The 17,687-nt window shown below is 42.2% G+C and overlaps 2 protein-coding genes across 3 annotated transcripts in view; one reads left to right on the top strand and one right to left on the bottom strand.

Moving 5' to 3' along the window:
• Window positions 1-1,077: 1,077 nt before the first annotated feature.
• SBDS (SBDS ribosome maturation factor) lies at window positions 1,078-6,389 on the bottom strand. Its single transcript, XM_024764134.1, has 5 exons — window positions 6,028-6,389; window positions 5,255-5,384; window positions 4,557-4,757; window positions 2,802-2,966; window positions 1,078-1,870 (listed from the first exon to the last, which is right to left on the bottom strand). The coding sequence occupies exons 1-5, from the start codon at window positions 6,153-6,155 to the stop codon at window positions 1,742-1,744; spliced, it is 753 nt and encodes a 250-aa protein (XP_024619902.1). The 5' UTR covers window positions 6,156-6,389; the 3' UTR covers window positions 1,078-1,741.
• Window positions 6,390-7,099: 710 nt separating this feature from the next.
• Window positions 7,100-17,687, top strand: part of LOC112412445 (S-adenosyl-L-methionine-dependent tRNA 4-demethylwyosine synthase) — a 154,176-nt gene continuing 143,588 nt past the window's right edge. The window contains exons 1-5 of one of the 2 annotated variants that reach the window (XM_024764137.1): window positions 7,100-7,265; window positions 8,066-8,193; window positions 9,122-9,259; window positions 15,172-15,273; window positions 16,828-17,022. In XM_024764137.1, coding sequence (XP_024619905.1) covers window positions 7,262-7,265; window positions 8,066-8,193; window positions 9,122-9,259; window positions 15,172-15,273; window positions 16,828-17,022 — 567 coding nt within the window. In that variant the 5' untranslated portion in view covers window positions 7,100-7,261. The remainder of the gene's footprint in view (window positions 7,266-8,065; window positions 8,194-9,121; window positions 9,260-15,171; window positions 15,274-16,827; window positions 17,023-17,687) is intronic. The other variant, XM_024764138.1, reaches the window with a different exon arrangement.

Genomic DNA, 17,687 nt, shown 5'->3' with positions numbered 1-17,687 from the left:
ATAACTATGAACCAAACTTTTTAACTACTTCTGAATAACGAGATTAATACAAGGTAGAAAATTTTTAATTTTTCATAGGTTCAGAAACATGACTCTGATTTACATTTGACAATTCTTGAAGTTCCAGCTTTTTAGAAGAAATGAGTATGAGGATGGGAAAAACTTAAGGCAATGTTATGGTAACATCTATCTTTTTTCTGTTCAAGATGCAGCTCTTGAACATTTTCAGTAATTATGACTTTCGACCTGAAACGTTGCTTTAACTGTTTAAGCTAGAAATAAAGTGTAAACTTCATTGGTTAAAATAATTTCCTGGGACTTCAAGTTTAGATCATTTTTGTAAAACATCAAACTATTTAAGTAAAATGGAATCAGTGAGGGGGTCATCTTGAAGACTGTATCTGAACAGTAGTTTAATTTCACCATTAAAGAAAGTGTGTCTTAAGAATATTTCTTCCAACACTATGAGAAAAATGTTTGACTTCAATCAACCAATCAGGATCTGTTCAAGTCAAGAACTCTTTTTCACTTAAAAACTTCTGTGCATAAAATACATCTTTATGGGGCCTTCCCTGGTGGCGCGGTGGTTGAGAGTCCACCTGCCGATGCAGGGGACACGGGTTCGTGCCCCGGTCTGGGAGGATCCCATGTGCCGTGGAGCGGCTGGGCCCATGAGCCATGGCCGCTGAGCCTGCGCGTCCGGAGCCTGTGCTCTGCAACGGGAGAGGCCGCAGCAGTGGGAGGCCCGCGTATCGCAAAAAAAAATAAATAAAAATACATCTGTATGTTTATTTTGAGTGAAACCCTACTTTGTATTCTAGACTATCTCTTTTGAGGACAAGTGGATTTAAAAAAACTTGCACATTGTCTATTTAAGTGTTCAAATACTGAAACACTCAAGTTCAATTACATCCCAAATAATATCTCTAAGGTTTATCAGGTATTTAACAGAACAGGCCCTGTTCTAAGCACTCCTCCTCCTGACTTGTTTAATCCTGCTAAGAACTCTCCCATCCTACCAGACAAGAGGCAGAGAAAAGAAAAAGGTAGGAAGCTGTCTAGAAATACAAGCCATAGTTTAACAAAAATAAACAGTGGTTTTATTAATTGCATATATTTTCAACTCTAGTAATATATATTATAAACTTTAAGAATTAGCAATAAATGGCTATATTTTTTACCAAGAATAATCTAGGCTATGGCAGCATGTTTGATGAATATTATTGAAGTCCTGCACAGTCATCATCTATCTATTTTTCAGAAAATCAAGAAGTCATCATCCAAGCTTTGTATTAGGTCACGAGACAGTTACCCCTATACACACATTTCATTAAGTAGAAATAAGACATTACACATTTTTTTTTTTGGCAAATCCTCCCTTTCTGTCATACAGATATATCCTCCCAAAGTTATTTTCTTGTAATGTACAAAACTTATTTTTTATCCACAAGAGTTGTGTCAAATAACTTACACCCTGGAAAGCTCAAAGGCGTGAGGCAGTAACAAAATGCTACTCTGGACTCTGTATTTCACTTTTGCCTAAAACCCTATTTGATAATTAAAACTAAATGAATCCCACATTATAATACTTACGTAGGAAAGTCTTTTTGTGTACATGTTTGCCACAAAGATGGAAAGTGTCAACTCATCTGAGCAAGTATTTGGCAGGTCACAGAAAGAAAACAGGGCTGTGGGAAACGAAAACGCTTTAGTGTTTGACAGCTGAAGAGACTGATGACTGTCACTCCAATTTCTCATCTCCTTCTTCCACGTCTTTCAAACTGAGTACTTCCAAAGAGCCTTTGCCTTTTGTCTCCTTTTTTACGAGCTCATCGATTTCTCGGAAGCAGCCGGGGTCGATGAGACACACCTGAAACATTGAACACAGCTGTTGACCACATGAGGAAGAGCAGTACCATAGAATGGACATAGCTTTCACTTCGTATGAGACAAACACACCATACTTTCCAGGTCTCTCTACAACCACAGATAAGACAACGCACAGGACGGTGGGCTGGGTTCTGGTCCAGCCTCTGCCCTTAAGTATGCACGCAGGCCCCTGTGACAAGGCATTATTCTCCCTACTGAGGACTTTTCCAGATTCCTCAGCTGTAAAACGAAGTGGTTGGATTAGAAGGCTATGGTCCTTTTCATACTAAAACTTAGCGTTAAAATTTACAGTTCAATGAAATCATCTCTTTGTATCCACATTTGAAGAAAAAAAAAAAAAGAGGTGGAAGGCCTATTTAGAAACCATGTGCAAGGTTTTGCAAAGATTTTAGAACTTCAGAGAGTGTCAGATGTGTTGTTTTACATCTACAGTGGAAAGGACAACAGTCCTCTAGAGCTCATTTATTTGTCAAGAAGCTATAAAGCTCTAAGATGTGGGTTTGCAGACAGCTGAATTTACACGATGTCTGAAGCTGCAGGGTGAGGACCCAAAGACATGATGTTTTTGCTGCTTCTTTAAAATGTTCTGCGGTAAATGAGACTGACAAACTTTTAGTCCTATTTCCAATTTCCTCATTAATAGAAGACTCACTGTAAAATATATTCTCATCGAAAATGAGCATTGACCAAAATCATTTTATCACGAATAATTTAACTAAAAAAGCAAACAAAAATTGTAAGTGTTCTTAATGACAATTTGGTTCTACGGAGACCTTGACTGTCTTACCTAATTCTAGTTAAGACATTACTGAAATGTCTTACTGTTCACACCTTCTAAATGTGACAGATTTATGACTAGAGAAGTATTTTGGTAACGTGGAAGCAAAGAAACAAGAGTATGTTAATCTTACAATATCTAACTGTTGACCATAGTCTTCACTTTCTATAACCTTGATGAGTGGCTTGAGTTTTTCTTTCAGCTTCTTCCCTTCATTCACTGGAAGAATGAACCGAAGTCTCATGTGAGCACGTTCTATCTTCATTTTCTCCTTTAACTGCTTTATCACTTCCAAAGCCTATCAAGACAAAATTAAAAATGTCTGTAATTTCTTTGCTTCTTCTGCTGCATTACTGCAGAAGGTATTCAAAACAAAGCAGTTTCCACCTAGCTGGACTGGGCAATGGTTTCTTAGATGACATGAAGAACATTAGCAACCACAGGAAAAAAATAGATAAATTGGGCTTCAAGATTAAAACCTTTTGTTCTTCAAAAAACTATCAAGAAAGTGAAAAGACAACCCACAGAATATGACAAAATACTGGCAAATCGTGCATTTGATACGGTACTAGTATCCAAAATATATAAAGAACTCTTACAACTCAATAATGAAATGGTCAAAGGATCCGAAGAGTGATTTCTCCAAAGAAGACCGACAAAGGGTCAATACGCCCATGAAAATATGCGCAAATTATCAGCCATTAGAGAAATGCAAATCAAAACCAGAACAATACCCCCAGGATGGCTATAATCAAGAAGCTGGACAATAACAAACATCACTGAGGATGTGGAGAAACTGGAACCCTTGTACACTGATTGTGGAAATGTAAAATGGCTCAGCTGTTTCGGAAACTGGCTGAGCAATTCCTCAAAAGGTTAATACAGTCACCATATGAGCTAGCAATTCTGTTCCTGGGTACAGAGAAATGGAAACATACGTCCACACAAAAATTTGTAATCAATTTCATAGCAGCATTATTCATGATAGCTAAAAAGTGGGAACAACCCAAATGTCCACCAACTGATGAATGAACAAAAGGTGGTATTTCCATACAATGAACTATCATTCAGTCCTAAGAAGGAAAAAAGTACTGATAGATGCTACAACATGGATTAACCTTGAAAGGGCCACATACTGTATGACTCCATTTATATGAAATGTGCAGAATAGACAAGTCAATAAAAACAGAAATAAAATTTGCAGTTGCCTTATTCCCTCCTTACGAGACAGGGGAATGAGAAGTGACTGACAACAGGTACAGGGTTTCATTTTGGGGTGATGAAATGTTCTCAAATTAGGTAGCAGGGAAGGGTGCAAAAACTTTTAGAGTATACGACTGAACTGTAGGCTTTAAATGGGTGACTTTTATAGTGTATGTATTATACAAACATTAAAGAAAAATCTAACTGGGGTTAAAATGATGCTTTAAAAATCCAAGTTTTATCTTTGTAAAAACATTTTTTATTTTATATTGGAGTATAATTGATTAATAATGATGTGTTAGTTACAGGTGTACAGCAAAGGGATTCAGTTATACCCATACAAGTATCCATTCTTTTTCAAATTCTTTTCCCATTTAGCTTATTACAGAATATTGAGCCAAGCTCCCTGTGCTATACCGTAGGTCCTTGTTGGAAGAATGCAAGTTTTATCTTTAAAGGTCTGACTTGGATAGGAAGATGAGAGTCCTAGTATATTTGTGTTTAGTTAAAACAAATTCCATCACTCCTCTCTAAAACCTCCATCGTTCCCCTCCCCTGTACCCAAAACCTCCTCCCACTTGCTTCCAAGTAGTGCCATTTTGTTATTACAGACCAACTATTTTAATGTTTTCCTCAGAGAACATTGATTTTCATGGACACTTTTTGACATTAAAAAACAACTCACCTGCTGTTTTGTACTCTTGTTGGGTTTGACCGAATAGTGGATGTCCTTCATGGCTCTCTCGATAAGGATAACGGTGTACGGTCTCTTTGTTTCAGGGTTCACACATTTGTCGGCCACAATAGTTGCAATGTCCCTAAACATCTGCTCCAGCTGTGTGTGCCGTTCTTTATCTGACACTTGAACCTCTCCTTTAGTTAAAATCTTAAAAAACCCAACAAGTTTAAGAAAAGTAACATCTTTATTCCACACTACTTGTTAACTAACCACAGGAATTAATAACTGGGGAGAAAATTAAATTTCATCCTCTTCAGCTACCGATACTTGGTAATAACTTGAGCTTTGCCTAAAGGGATTATCTTGTTCCAAAATCTTACTTATTTAGATGGGGGATGGGGTAAAGGTAATCTTAGCAGAGGGTGTAAATGATGAAATACTTGAAAAGAAATTCTATTTTCAGGTATATTACACTAAAAATATATAAATGAACAAAATAATGCAGCTTAGTAGGAAATCTGATTTCTGGAGGCTTTGGCAAAAAACATCCAAGTCCTGAATTATTAAAAGTGATGCTGCACAGATCGAATTATTGCACAGTAACTGATGACTCCAAAAAAATAGTAAAGTTTAACGTAACTGTAATCTAATATCTAATACTACTGGATATTAGGGTCAATCATGCTGCAACTGTTAGAACCCACCTGCTTACAGATTTCAGTCTGGTCATCTGTTCCAAACGCACTGATGAGATCTTCCTTCTTTGCAACCTGACCTTTAGAGACATTTACAAACACTGAGTGGGTCTGCAGAACTTCATCAAGGTCTTTTTCCCTTGGGAGGACAGGAGAGAAAGTCCTAAGTGAGTATGCTTGAAACTTCGAAGTTCATTCACATTTAAATACAAGAAGGCGTCGATATGAATAGTAAGAAACAACAAATACTCCTAAATGACCCTCGGTTCCAGGGGACCATTTCGTAACCCAGAACTCCATTTGTATTCGCAGTTACTCAGAGGTGAAAAACGTCGCGGGAGTATGTGTGCCATCACTGAAGGGTGGGGTCCGGCTGCTGCCAAGGAATTCCAGCCCCTAGATGGCAGCAGTGAAGACCGTATACGCACTTCGGTGCAACTACTGGGCTGAGATCTGTGACAACGCACGAACTATAGAAGCACCCGAAGACTAGGCCCTTTGCCTTTGTCATTATTCTGACGAAAGGACCACAGTTATGGGGGTTTCTTGGCTGTGGCTTTTATGACACCCGGGAAGCAAAGTAAAACCAAGCCCCAAACCAAACCGACCAAACAAAAAAAAAGGGAACGTCTGGTTTAGACTCTAAGCCCGGGCAGCAGGAATAAGTTTCCCATTTCCTTCCCTGGCGAGACACTAGCTGGGCCCATTCGTTAGACGACCAAAGGAGGCCGCCTTCGAGGCTACCAGCTCCGACCAGGGCCCAGAGGGAGAGTGTCACTCACACGCCGCTCCGCCAGCCCACGACTTTGTTTTTGTAGCAGGCGATTTCGAAGCGCTTCCCGGCTCGCTTCATTCGTACTACGGCCACATTGGTCAGGCGGATCTGGTTGGTGGGGGTGAAGATCGACATCGTGGCCGCTCACAGACCTTGGGTCCGGCGAACCAAGGCAAACCTGCGCTGCCGGCCTGAGGGCCAACTGAGCCTCGATGTAACCACCCGGCACAGTAACGCCCGCAGACTGCGCAGCGCCGTTACTAACTCGGCCGAAACGATACACCCACGCAACTTACTGCGCAGGCGTCAGGTGTTAAGAAAACCGGGCAAGGAGGAGGGAGCTAGAACGCCTGCGCATTGTGGCTTTTACGACACTGCTCCACGCCCGGAAAGAGAGGGTCTCTTCCTTGACGTAATTTTCTTTCCAGAATGAACGAAAGAGCTCTGATTGGTTGGTGGAGCTAATGTTTGGTGACCGGGTGGAAACTCAGTGCCGGGCACCTAACAGTTCCGCGGAGTTTCGGGCCACGCCTACATTACCCTTTCGTTATAGAAGTTTTAACACAAAAAACGTAGAGAAAAAAGTGTAATGAACTGCCATGTACCCATCACCCCGCTTCAACAATTATCAACATTTTGCCGTTCTTGTTTCATTTTCCCTCTTTTTTTTTGTTGGAGTATTTTAAAGCAAATTATCATAAAGTTTTAGCTTTAAATACTTCAGTCTAAACTCCTAACAAATACACCCAACGAGATTAACCATAATTCCTTAATAGCGTCTCATTGCTAGTCCATAATCAAATTTCCCCTAAATAATGCCTTTTTACAGTCTTTGTGTTTCAAATGAGATTCAAACAGGCTCACAGATTGCATTCGGTTGGCGATGCCCTTAGTTTCTTAACGCCGACTTTCCCTCCCCCACCCCCTTCTTTTTTTGCCTGCTTCTCTCCAGATTCGCCCCTAACTCTCAAGCGCGGATTCCTGAGCCGCGGGCAGCACTCCCGCTTCCTCGCCGGGAGCTCTGGGCGGTGCTTTTCTCTGGGCCCGCCCCCTTCCTCCTCTGAGCCAATCCGGACAGGTCTGCGAGTGGCATGGCTGCCCCCAGGTCCTCCGACTGTGGGCGCCCAGCTAATGCTACGAGGTATTTCTGGTGGTCTCCCAGTATCCATGCCGGACAATAAGTTTCTTAGGTCCGCAGTCCTGGTGTCTTGTCGGGCCGCAGGGCTCGGGCCCTGAGGAGAATGGGTAAGGTCCACAGGCGGGTAAGGTTCGTGGGGTGGGAAGGGAGGAAACCGTTTTTCTGAGACCCTCGGGCCCCTTCCTTCCTTCAGAGTATGTTGCCCTTGTCAGCCCGGGACCGGTGCCGCTGGGGGTAAGGGAGGACTGATCCCTGCTCGTGACCTGGCTTTTGCCTTTTGAGGCTAGGAGATGAGTTTAGAACTATGCTTCTAACCTCCAGCAAAAGACAGAGAAAACTTTCTCCCCCTTAGCCACGTGTGTTGAGGACTTTTGGTCCTTTCCAGGAGTAGCACCTGTAAACCTCAAATCTTAGACCTCGCCTTTTGAAATTACCTCCAGGTTCAGCATTTGAGTCCAGGTCCATCCATATCTCCCTTAAAAAAAACTGGGACTTGAGGTCAATTATTTGAGAACCCTTTGCAAGTAGATGTGGGTCTCTAAAAATAAAATTAAAAAAAAGAGGAATACGTTTAGTATTATTTTTCTTATGGAGCAGCGTAACAAAGCAAAATTAACTCATAATTCCACATAAAGTGTTTTGACTTTATGTTCCCTTCTTTTCCAAACGCTATATTCAAATGAAGATAAAATTTTATATTCTTGTTTTGAATTAGCATTATCATGACAATTATATTACATATCACAGTGTCTTGTTTTTATTAGAGTTGCTTTTTATAGATTTCTTAGTGGGGTTGTTGAATATGAAGGTTGGTTTTTCTTTTTCTTTTTTTTTCTAAAATAAGAATGGATATCATTGTATATGTAACTTCAAATAAAATTACTTATATGTGTCATTTTAAATTTAGATCCTTCTTTGGATATGTGGGACTTCTCATCTTTAATATCATTATGGATAAACAGGTTTTACATATATTTGGGCTTTGCCTTTGGCTTTAGCCTTTGGATTTGTTTCCAGATTGTCATCAGAAAGCAGGTAAGTGGAGTTACTTTTTTTAAAAATATATATATATATTTATTTATTTTTGGCTGTGTTGAGTCTTCGTTGCGTGTGGGCTTTCTCTAGTTGCGGTGAGTGGGGGCTACTCTTTGTTGTGGTGCGCGGGCTTCTCATTGTGGTAGCTTCTCACGTTACGGAGCATGGGCTCTAGGCACGCAGGCTTCAGTAGTTGTGGCATGCAGGCTCAGTAGTTGTGGCACACGAGCTTAGTTGCTCCGTAGCCTGTGGGATCTTCCCGGGCCAGGGCTTGAACCCGTGTCCCTTGCATTAGCAGGTGGATTCTTTACCACTGTGCCACCAGGGAAACCCAAGTGGAGTTACTTTTTCTAGGGGAGTATTTGGCATCAAATTTTATAGAGAATGCAGAGTGCAGATTTTCTAAGGCTTCCAGAAAAATATAGAAATTCTAAAAGGAACTTTCGATCACTTTTATGTTTGGTCTTTAGAAATAGTTTTTCAATGCCAAAAAATTTTTCTTGTCAGTTTTTATAGACTAAGTTATTTACCTTTTCTTTGATGGGCTGTGGAAGTGTCATTGTTAAGATACAGGAAGGTTTTGTAATGAAAAATTAAACTTTGGCAAAAAACCCAAATCTGCTTAGCACCCTTAAGGGGTAGTAGTGTTCTCTTTTCCTTCCAGTAATTAAGAATCAGAAAATAAGTTTCTACTATTATTCCACTACAACACATTATGGGTGAAAGTACGTGTAGTTTTATCCTGGAAGGAATGGGAATCATTATAGTCTTAAAGGACCTAATTATACCAAGGGGTTAATATTTGAGGAGTACAATTGAAAAATTAAGAGAATAATAAAATGGGTCAGTATCTGAGCGATTGATAATTTTCATTCCTAATGAAGTTGGGAAAATACTCAAACTTGATGGATTTTGTGTTTATTTCAAGAACAAAAACTCACAGGAGAAAACCGTTCCGAAAGCATCTCGGGATTTGACGACAAATGGCTATATCTCTCTTCAAAAGAAGGAAGTCTTTGTGTCTGGAGTGAAGATTTTCTATGGTTCTCAGACTGGCAAAGCAAAGGTAAGAACTTATAATGACACTTTTCATTGGGTCTCCTGATCTTTTAAGAAAATTTCTGAAAAGTGTTCTTTAGCAGTGAACTGAATTGGTCTTCTAATCTTTTTTCATCTTTGTTTTTCCTTTTCACAGCATACATTTTTCCTTTCTGGGGTGGTGGGTGAGTTTCATCTCCATTTCAGCTGATTGGGGGTGTCTGGTGGTCACTGTCATGCGGGGTCTTTGTTCTGAAGCTTGCTTCTTGCTCAGCAGAATGGAGACTTGGATTTCCAAGTCCATTACTGGGTATAGAAGTAGGGGATAGTGAAAAATGGCAGCAGTATGTCCAGTATGGGCCCTGACGTTCACAACTTCACACATCTATTTAATGAGATGTATTTTGATTTCTCATAGTGTTAAAAGTGTTAATGATATACATTGAATACTGTGTAGATACCGGCTGCAGATATATAGCTGAAAGATGCTTTAATTGTATCTAGATGCTGCCTGCTTCTTTATTATAAAGGTCACAGCTATTTATTGCTTTCTAGGAAAAGATTCTAAGACTAACATGAAAATGAATTAAAAACAGAATTCCTTGTTGTTATTTTGGTAGAGTATTAAAGAGGGTTCTCCTGCCCTCTCGTGGATGTTTTGTAGAATACTACTTTTTAAAAGGTTTTTTCAGTATTTTGTTGTGTGTGTCATAATTGAAGGTCACTTATAATTAAGTTCAGCCTTAAGCAGCAGAGGCAGGAAACTGGAAGAAACGTTAGAAAGGCATCTGAGCTGTGGAAACAAAGTCCTTTTATGTTACTCATAGAAGATCTCATTCCTAGCCTCTCTTTTATGCCCGCTTTTACATTTTTTTAAGATCAAATTAATACTTGCAGATGGTAACAAATCCAGGTGTACAGAGGGTTCATAATGTAAAGTACTCTTCAGAGAATCTATTTTAACTATTGATATTTCTGTTTTTAATTCCTCTGAGGGTTATTTCTTGAACCTCCTTCTGCCATGTTTCTAGATTTATCAAGTTAGATAAAAGTTATTGACTCCTTGTATTAGTCAGTTCCTCACATCTCAGCGGCTTAATATTGTTGCCCGCATCATTGTTGATATGAATTAAATGGCCCCCCCTTCTTAAAGCTGTGCCATCTGAATTTCTCTATTTGGCTTTCACATTTGATTGATTCGTATTTGGCTTCGTATAGAAGACTCGGGCAAAATTTTTTTCTTACAACTTTGAGGGCATCACATCCTTGTCTTTTTAAAATAAATTTATTTATTTTTTATTTTATTTACTTTGGCTGCATTGGGTCTTCGTTACTGCATGCGGGGTTTCTCTAGTTGCGGCGAGAGGGGGCTACTCTTTGTTGTGGTGCGTGGGCTTCTCATTGCGGTGGCTTCTCATTGCAGAGCATGGGCTCTAGGTGTGCGGGCTTCAGTAGTTGTGGTGTACGGGTTCAGTAGTTGTGACTCGTGGGCTCTAGAGCGCAGGCTCAGTAGTTGTGGCTCACGGGCTTAGTTGTTCCACAGCATGTGGGATCTTCGCGGACCAGGGCTCGAACCCATGTCCCTTGCATTGGCAGATGGATGCTTAGCCACTGCGCCACCAGGGAAGCCCCCTGGAAGCTTTTAGAATCATCCCTTTGTCCTAGATGTTTGGAGCTTTTGTGAGATGGTGTCTAGGTTGGGTCTTTTTCAGCCATTGTATTGTGTACTTGGGCTGTTTTGTTTTGAAAATTCGTGTGCATTAATTCTGCTAATATTTCTTGGGTAAACTTCTTTCCCTTCTGTTTTCTCTGTTCTACTCGGTTAGTTGGATGTTGGACCTTTTGGATGGTCTCCTGTGTCTCAAATCCTCTCTCATACAAAAGTAACTTTCTTTCTGTTCTGGGTTCTTGGATTTCAATTCCAAACCTTTTTTTTGAATGTTTTAGTTCAGCTATAATGTTTTTAATTGCAAAAATGCCATTCTGTTCCATTTCTATTGCATCTTTTTCATAATCTAAGAATATATTTCAGTGAGTTCCTTTTTCGTTTCCCTGATTTATCTGCTTCCTGCATGTTTCTGCTGCTGCTATTTCTCTTTCCTGTCACTTACTCTCATCATGGTCTTGGTGATCCGTGGTTTTCTGTTCATATTTAGGATGGAATGATGGGGTAGCTGGCGTGGATTTTCTCTGTTAACTGTGTAAATAGACTTGTTTTCTCTAGTTGTAAGTTCTCACTGTATGCTGTGTGCAAGGTGGGTCAGTGTATGCCAGGTGACCTAACTACCTCACATCTCCCTCTAACTACCACCTCAATTTTTTTTTTTAATAGTATTACTCCTTGAAAGTGTTGTCTGTGCTTGCTGTCTCTAATTTCTCTACTCCTGTCTTTCTTGACCCACTCCAGTTAGGCTTGTGTGCCCCAGCCTGCTCCCAGTGACTTTCATGTCGCTAATTAATTCTCAGTCTTCATCTTACTTGACCCCTTAGCTGCACGACAGCTCCTTCCTTGTTGACATACTTTCTCCATTGAACTTTTGGGACACTCTTCTCTAGGTTCTCCTCCTCTGCTGAGGCTAGTCTGCCTCACTATCATTTGCAGATTTCTCCTCAACTTCTTGCCCTCCAAAGATAGGAGCATCCCAGGGCACAGTTCTTGAGACTATGTCTTTATCTGCACTCACTTCATTCTCTAAGGGATCTTGTTATCTAGAGCTTTCAGTTCTATTTATTGGAATTTGACAGGTTTTCTGTAAAGGGCTAGATAGTTTATTTTACATATGTTTTTTAGGTTTTCAGGTTTCACAAGGCGTATGGCCTTTGTTGCAGCTGTTCAGCTCTGCTGATGTCGTGTGAAAGCAGCCATGGACACTGTGTAAATAAATGAGCATGACTGTATTCCAGTAACCTTTACTTACAAAGACAGAGGGCCGGATTTGGCCTGCAGGCCTCAGTGTGCTGATCCCTGTAGTAGACGGTGGCCTCTAAATTTATGTTTCTAATCTGAACTTTTCCTCTCAACCCCAGACCCTGATCCCCAGCTGCCTGTCTTAGATCTTCACGTGGATGGATGTGTAGTAGGCGACTCAGAATTAGTGTGCTCACAGCTAAACCCCCAATTTTGTGCCCAGATCTGTTCCGCCTCTAATTTTTCCCATTCCGATAAATGGCAACTTCATCCTTCCAGTTGCCCAGTTCAAAAAAACCTTTGACTTCTCTCTTTTTCTTACTACCCACACCCAGTCTGTCAGCACGTACTGTGTGTTCTACTTTCAGAATACATCCAGATTCCAGTCCCTTCTTACCGCCTTCACTGCTGCTGCCCTGGCCTAAGCCAGCCTCCCTCATATTTTGTCTGGGTTAATATGGTCATTTCATCCTCAGCCTCCTTCATTCAGCCCATCCCAGCAACCACAGGGACTGTGAGAACTTAGGCGAAATGGTGTTAATCATTTTGGCTTAAGACCACGCAGTGACTCCCTCATTCACTTAAAGCAAATGCCAAAGCCCCCATGGTGGCCGAGAGGCCCTCACTTCTGCGTCTCCACCATCTCCTTTACCTCTTGTCCTTGGTCTCCCCCCTCCAGTCTTATTAATCTCCTTGCCGAGTGTGCTCACGCATTTGGGCCTTCTCACTTACACGTCCCTCTTCTGGGGATAGCCTCTGGCTTGCTCTCTCATTTCCTTCAGGTTTTGCTCAAGTCTTTATTTTTGAGGCCTGTGGCAGTGTTTTCTGACACCAAATAGTTGTTTTCCCACACCTGTTTTCCGATTCTGGTACTGTCTAACCGAGTTATTGTCAGATTGTCCCCACATCAGACACCAGTCACAAGTCCCAGGGGCATGTGTACTCCTGACTGGCCAGCTATAAATTCAGGCGTTCTCACAGTCTCTTTCTTAGGTTTGCTAATTCCCTAGAATGACTCACAGAATGCAGGGAATTGCTTTGATTAGTCTACTGGTTTATAACAATGAATATAACTCAGAAAGAGACAAATGGGAGAGATGATGGGGCAGGTCTTGTGGGGAGGGGCGGCACAGAGCTTCTGTGTCCTATTTTGACATGCCACCTCCTCGGCATATCAATGTGTCCCCCAACCCCTGTCATTTAGGGTTTTTTATGGAGATTTCATACGTAAGCATGACTGATTAAATCATCGACCATATCTGATTGAACTTCATCTCCTGCCACCCCTCCCCTCCCCTCCCCACAGGGAGAGAAGATGTTGAAAGTTCTAAGCCTTTAATCCCAGGGTTGGTTTTCCGCTGACCAGCCCCCATCCTGAAGCCACCTAGTCCCCCACTGCAACCCCAATGTGTTATCTCATTAACATACCAAAGACAGCAAGTTCCAAGGATTTTAGGAGCTCTAGGAGCTCCCTGGAGGCAAAGACCAAATATTTATTTTTTATTATATACACCTGTCCTGACCCTCCTTATGTAAAATAACAACTCTCCCCATGCCTCCAATACTGTATTCTTACGCCTTATCCTCTTTTCCTCCACAGCACTGGCCACCATCTGATATACTGTGTATTTTCTCATTTGTGTGTTTGTTCTCTCTCTGTCCATTAGAACATCTCCTTGAGGATGTTCCTTGATGCTTCTTAAGGGCAGGGAACATGTGTGCCTTGTTCCCTGTTGGATAATATCGCCCAGAGCTGAGACTGGCCTGGTGGATGTCCCGTAAATGGCGAGGGCAGGCTTAGCATTAGTCCTGGCAGGTGGCGAGACAAGTGTTAGGCTACCAAGCCAGAAAGAGGAAGAGCATTTCCTGGGGTACCAACATCTGGCTAGAAGTTGTAGCTTTCCCCAACCATTTGGTTCATTTTGTTTGGAGAAGAGACTGACAGGGGTCTGCCTGGGGGTAAAAGGTGAGTGTCGCGGAGGCTCTGTGTGCGCTGGTACCATGTAATACGGATTCTCTGTATTCTCTGTATTCCACAGGGTCTTCTCTGGCCCACTGCTCCCTCCCATTTTTTTTCTTTTTTTTTTTTTGGGCTTCTCACTGCCGTGGCCTCTCCTGCTGCGGAGCCCAGGCTCCGGACGCGCAGGCTCAGCGGCCATGGCTCACGGGCCCAGCCGCTCCGCGGCATGTGGGATCCTCCCGGACCGGGCTTTTGTTTTTTTTTTTTTTGGGCTTCTCACTGCCGTGGCCTCTCCTGCTGCGGAGCCCAGGCTCCGGACGCGCAGGCTCAGCGGCCATGGCTCACGGGCCCAGCCGCTCCGCGGCATGTGGGATCCTCCCGGACCGGGCTTTTGTTTTTTTTTTTTTTGGGCTTCTCACTGCCGTGGCCTCTCCTGCTGCGGAGCCCAGGCTCCGGACGCGCAGGCTCAGCGGCCATGGCTCACGGGCCCAGCCGCTCCGCGGCATGTGGGATCTTCCTGGACTGGGGCACGAACCCGCGTTCCCTGCATCGGCAGGCGGACTCTCAACCACTGTGCTACCAGGGAAGCCCTCCCTCCCATTTTTGCCCCAGTGACTGACTGATCCCAGAGCCCCTCTGGTTTTCTGTGTCCCCCGAGGCTTTCTTCTGTCTGTCAGCCTGCTGCTTTCTGCTTTCTATCTTCCAGAAACGTGCTCACAGTTCTCATATTTCCCACTCTCTTCCCACTATGGTATTTCTTCTCCGTCTATATGTTTATTCTAGTGGGGCAAAACAGCTGAAATGTCTACCAGTACATACAATAAGTACATATAATCCCACATATGTACTTGTAGAGTGAGAACAACACAGCTGAGTGATGATCTCTGTAAAGATGCTTGAGAAAATGGTAGAAATGAGAATAGAATTTGTGTTTATGGTGATACATGTCAGTCACCGGAAAATCTTTTCATGCTAAATGCCTCATTACCTTGCCAACAGGAATAAATGAAGACTGTATTTTTCATTTATTTAGCTTATTGAAGACTTTATTTGATTTTTTCCCTCCTATCAGGGATTTGCGACAGTTCTTGCCGAAGCAGTTAGCTCCCTTGATCTCCCTGTGGCAGTTATTAATCTGAAGGAATATGACCCAGATGACCATCTAGTGGAAGAGGTTGGTAATTGTCTTATTTTTCCTTCAATCACAACTTTCAAGTTTAATTGACCTCCTGTGTTCTGGGATAAACAGACTCTTCAGAATAAATTTAATTTTCACGCTAAAGGGTTCCAGTTGGTAGAGCGTTCAGCGTCAGTCAGGGGTGCTGAGTGTGTGCTGGCGTGCTGACTCGGGCGTGAGTGATGCGGGGCCAGCCCCTCTGGGGTGTTAGACTGAAAGCTTGGGTGGTTGGAAGTTCCCTCCTGCTTTGACTGTCGTAATCAAAGAGGGTTGTCACTGATGGCCGTGTGCCGGTCATGTGAACCACGTGTAAGCCTGCTGAAAGGTCAGGAGCCACTTGGGTGTCAGAAGCAGTATGGGTTTTGGAGTTAGAGAAATCTCTTTAACTGGCTGTGTGACCTCCAGGTGTAACGTCATATCTGTGAGAGCTTCATTTCATCACCTGAGGAATGCCCCGCCCCCTCCTCTAGCCATGCCCAGGTAGGGAAGTTGCCTGACAGCAGCGGTTCTCCAAGCTTGGTCCTTGAACCGACCGTATCAGCATTTCCTGGGAACTCGTTAGAAATGCAGATTCTCAGGTCCTAGCCCAGCCCTGCGGAATCAAAGTCTGGATGTGGGGCTGTGTTTTAACAAGTGCCCCAGGTGATTCTGAAGCAGCTAAAGTTGGAGAAGCAGGTGGAACAGGCATTGACAAGCCTTTTCTATAAAGGGCCAGATGGTAAATATCTTCAGCTTTGTGGGCCACACAGCTACTGAGTTCTGCCTTTGAGGCACAAAACAGCCAGAGACGGTATGTAAATGAGTGAGTGTGGCTGTGTTCCAATAAAATTTTATTTACAAAAACAGGCAGTGAGTGGGACTGGGCCTGCGGGCTGTAATTTGCCAGTCCCTTCTTAGTGGATAAACCTCTAGCTGTAAATGTGCATTTCTTTCTCCCCCAAGAAAACGTTGGAGTACAAATGAATGAGCTTGAATCTGCTCTAAATTATTTGTTAAAAATTATTAGCAAAAAAAAAAAAAAATTATTAGCAAGCTTGAATACTTAATTATTCGTAAGGGATTACTTATAACTTACCTCCTGACTTGGAACTGTGAAGATGCACTCGAGCAGATGAAATACTGTGGCTCACAGGACTGAAGATGTGTTTTGTTTCCCGTGGAGATGATGGTGCCAAGTGTTAAGTCACTTTACATTTAACGTTTTATGGCTTTGATTTTTCAGGGCATTTTTTAGAGATCTTTCTGTATTTCTTCCTGACTGATTTGGCTTTTGTTTCCAATATGACAAGCAGGAGCTGATAGGAATTTATAGTCTGGGAAATGGGACGAAGTACATGGTGAAGGGCACCAGGAGGTGTGGTGGGCTCTCTCCCCTGTGCAGGATCCTGGCCCTGTTTGCTTTCTCTTTTGAAAATAAGTAACATTTCTAAAAGCACTCTTTGTCTTTAGAGGTTAGTGTGATATGAATGTCAGCATTTCAAAAAGGATTTTCTTCATTGAGATAACTTTATATCTTGGCTACTCTTCTGAAATAATGACTTTGTTGGTTAGGTTACCAGTAAAAATGTCTCTGCCTTCCTGGTTGCTACCTACACTGATGGTCGGCCGACTGAGAGCGCAGAGTGGTTCTGCAGGTGGCTAGAGGAAGCAGCCAATGACTTTCGATTTGGCAAAACGTACCTCAAGGGTGTGAGATACGCAGTGTTTGGCCTGGGAAATTCTGCGTACGTGAACCACTTCAACAAGGTAGGTACAAGGTAGGTACGTGTTGAATTGTAGGGATACGTTCTCTTAAGTGAAAAAAAAGAAATCACCTACACAGGTACATATATGTGGGTGTATGTGAGACAATCTGTACTCTCTGGTACTTACTAATAAACTTTTTGTGTTATTCTTTTTATCGCTGGGAATTGCTACTGTATAGGAGGCTCTCAGTAAATTTTTATTGAATAAAATGAATGAAAATGCTTCCTGTTGTCTAGCATCTTAGCGGCTTGTATTCATGGCCAGAGTCTAGCCTCCTGTCCCCAGGCAGGACCTTGTAGATGGAAGGTCCCTGATTCTTTGGACTTTCTCAACTACCTGTTCTGTTGTGGAATGACCTTTACTGCCCAAACTAATTCTTCACAAAGTTAACTTGTTGTCTTTTAATCATTACTTTTCTTTTTATTTTATTTATTTATTAGTTGTTTGTGCCGGGTCTTAGTTGTGGCAGGCGGGCTCCTTAGTTGCGGCATGCATGTGGGATCTCATCCCCAGACCAGGGTTCGAACCCGGACCCCCTACATTGAGAGCATGAAGCCTTAACCACTGCACCACCAGGGAAGTCCCTAATCATTACTTTGTAAAGTAATGAAATAGAAGAAAAACATTCACTGCTCTTTATGTAATAAAATATTAATTGTTTCTTT

Source organism: Neophocaena asiaeorientalis, unplaced genomic scaffold (genome assembly GCF_003031525.2).
Source record: "Neophocaena asiaeorientalis asiaeorientalis breed wild unplaced genomic scaffold, Neophocaena_asiaeorientalis_V1.1 scaffold490, whole genome shotgun sequence".
Taxonomy (NCBI): domain Eukaryota; kingdom Metazoa; phylum Chordata; class Mammalia; order Artiodactyla; family Phocoenidae; genus Neophocaena; species Neophocaena asiaeorientalis.
The sequence above is the reverse complement of the archived record's forward strand: the minus strand, read 5'-3'. Positions and strand labels throughout refer to the sequence as shown.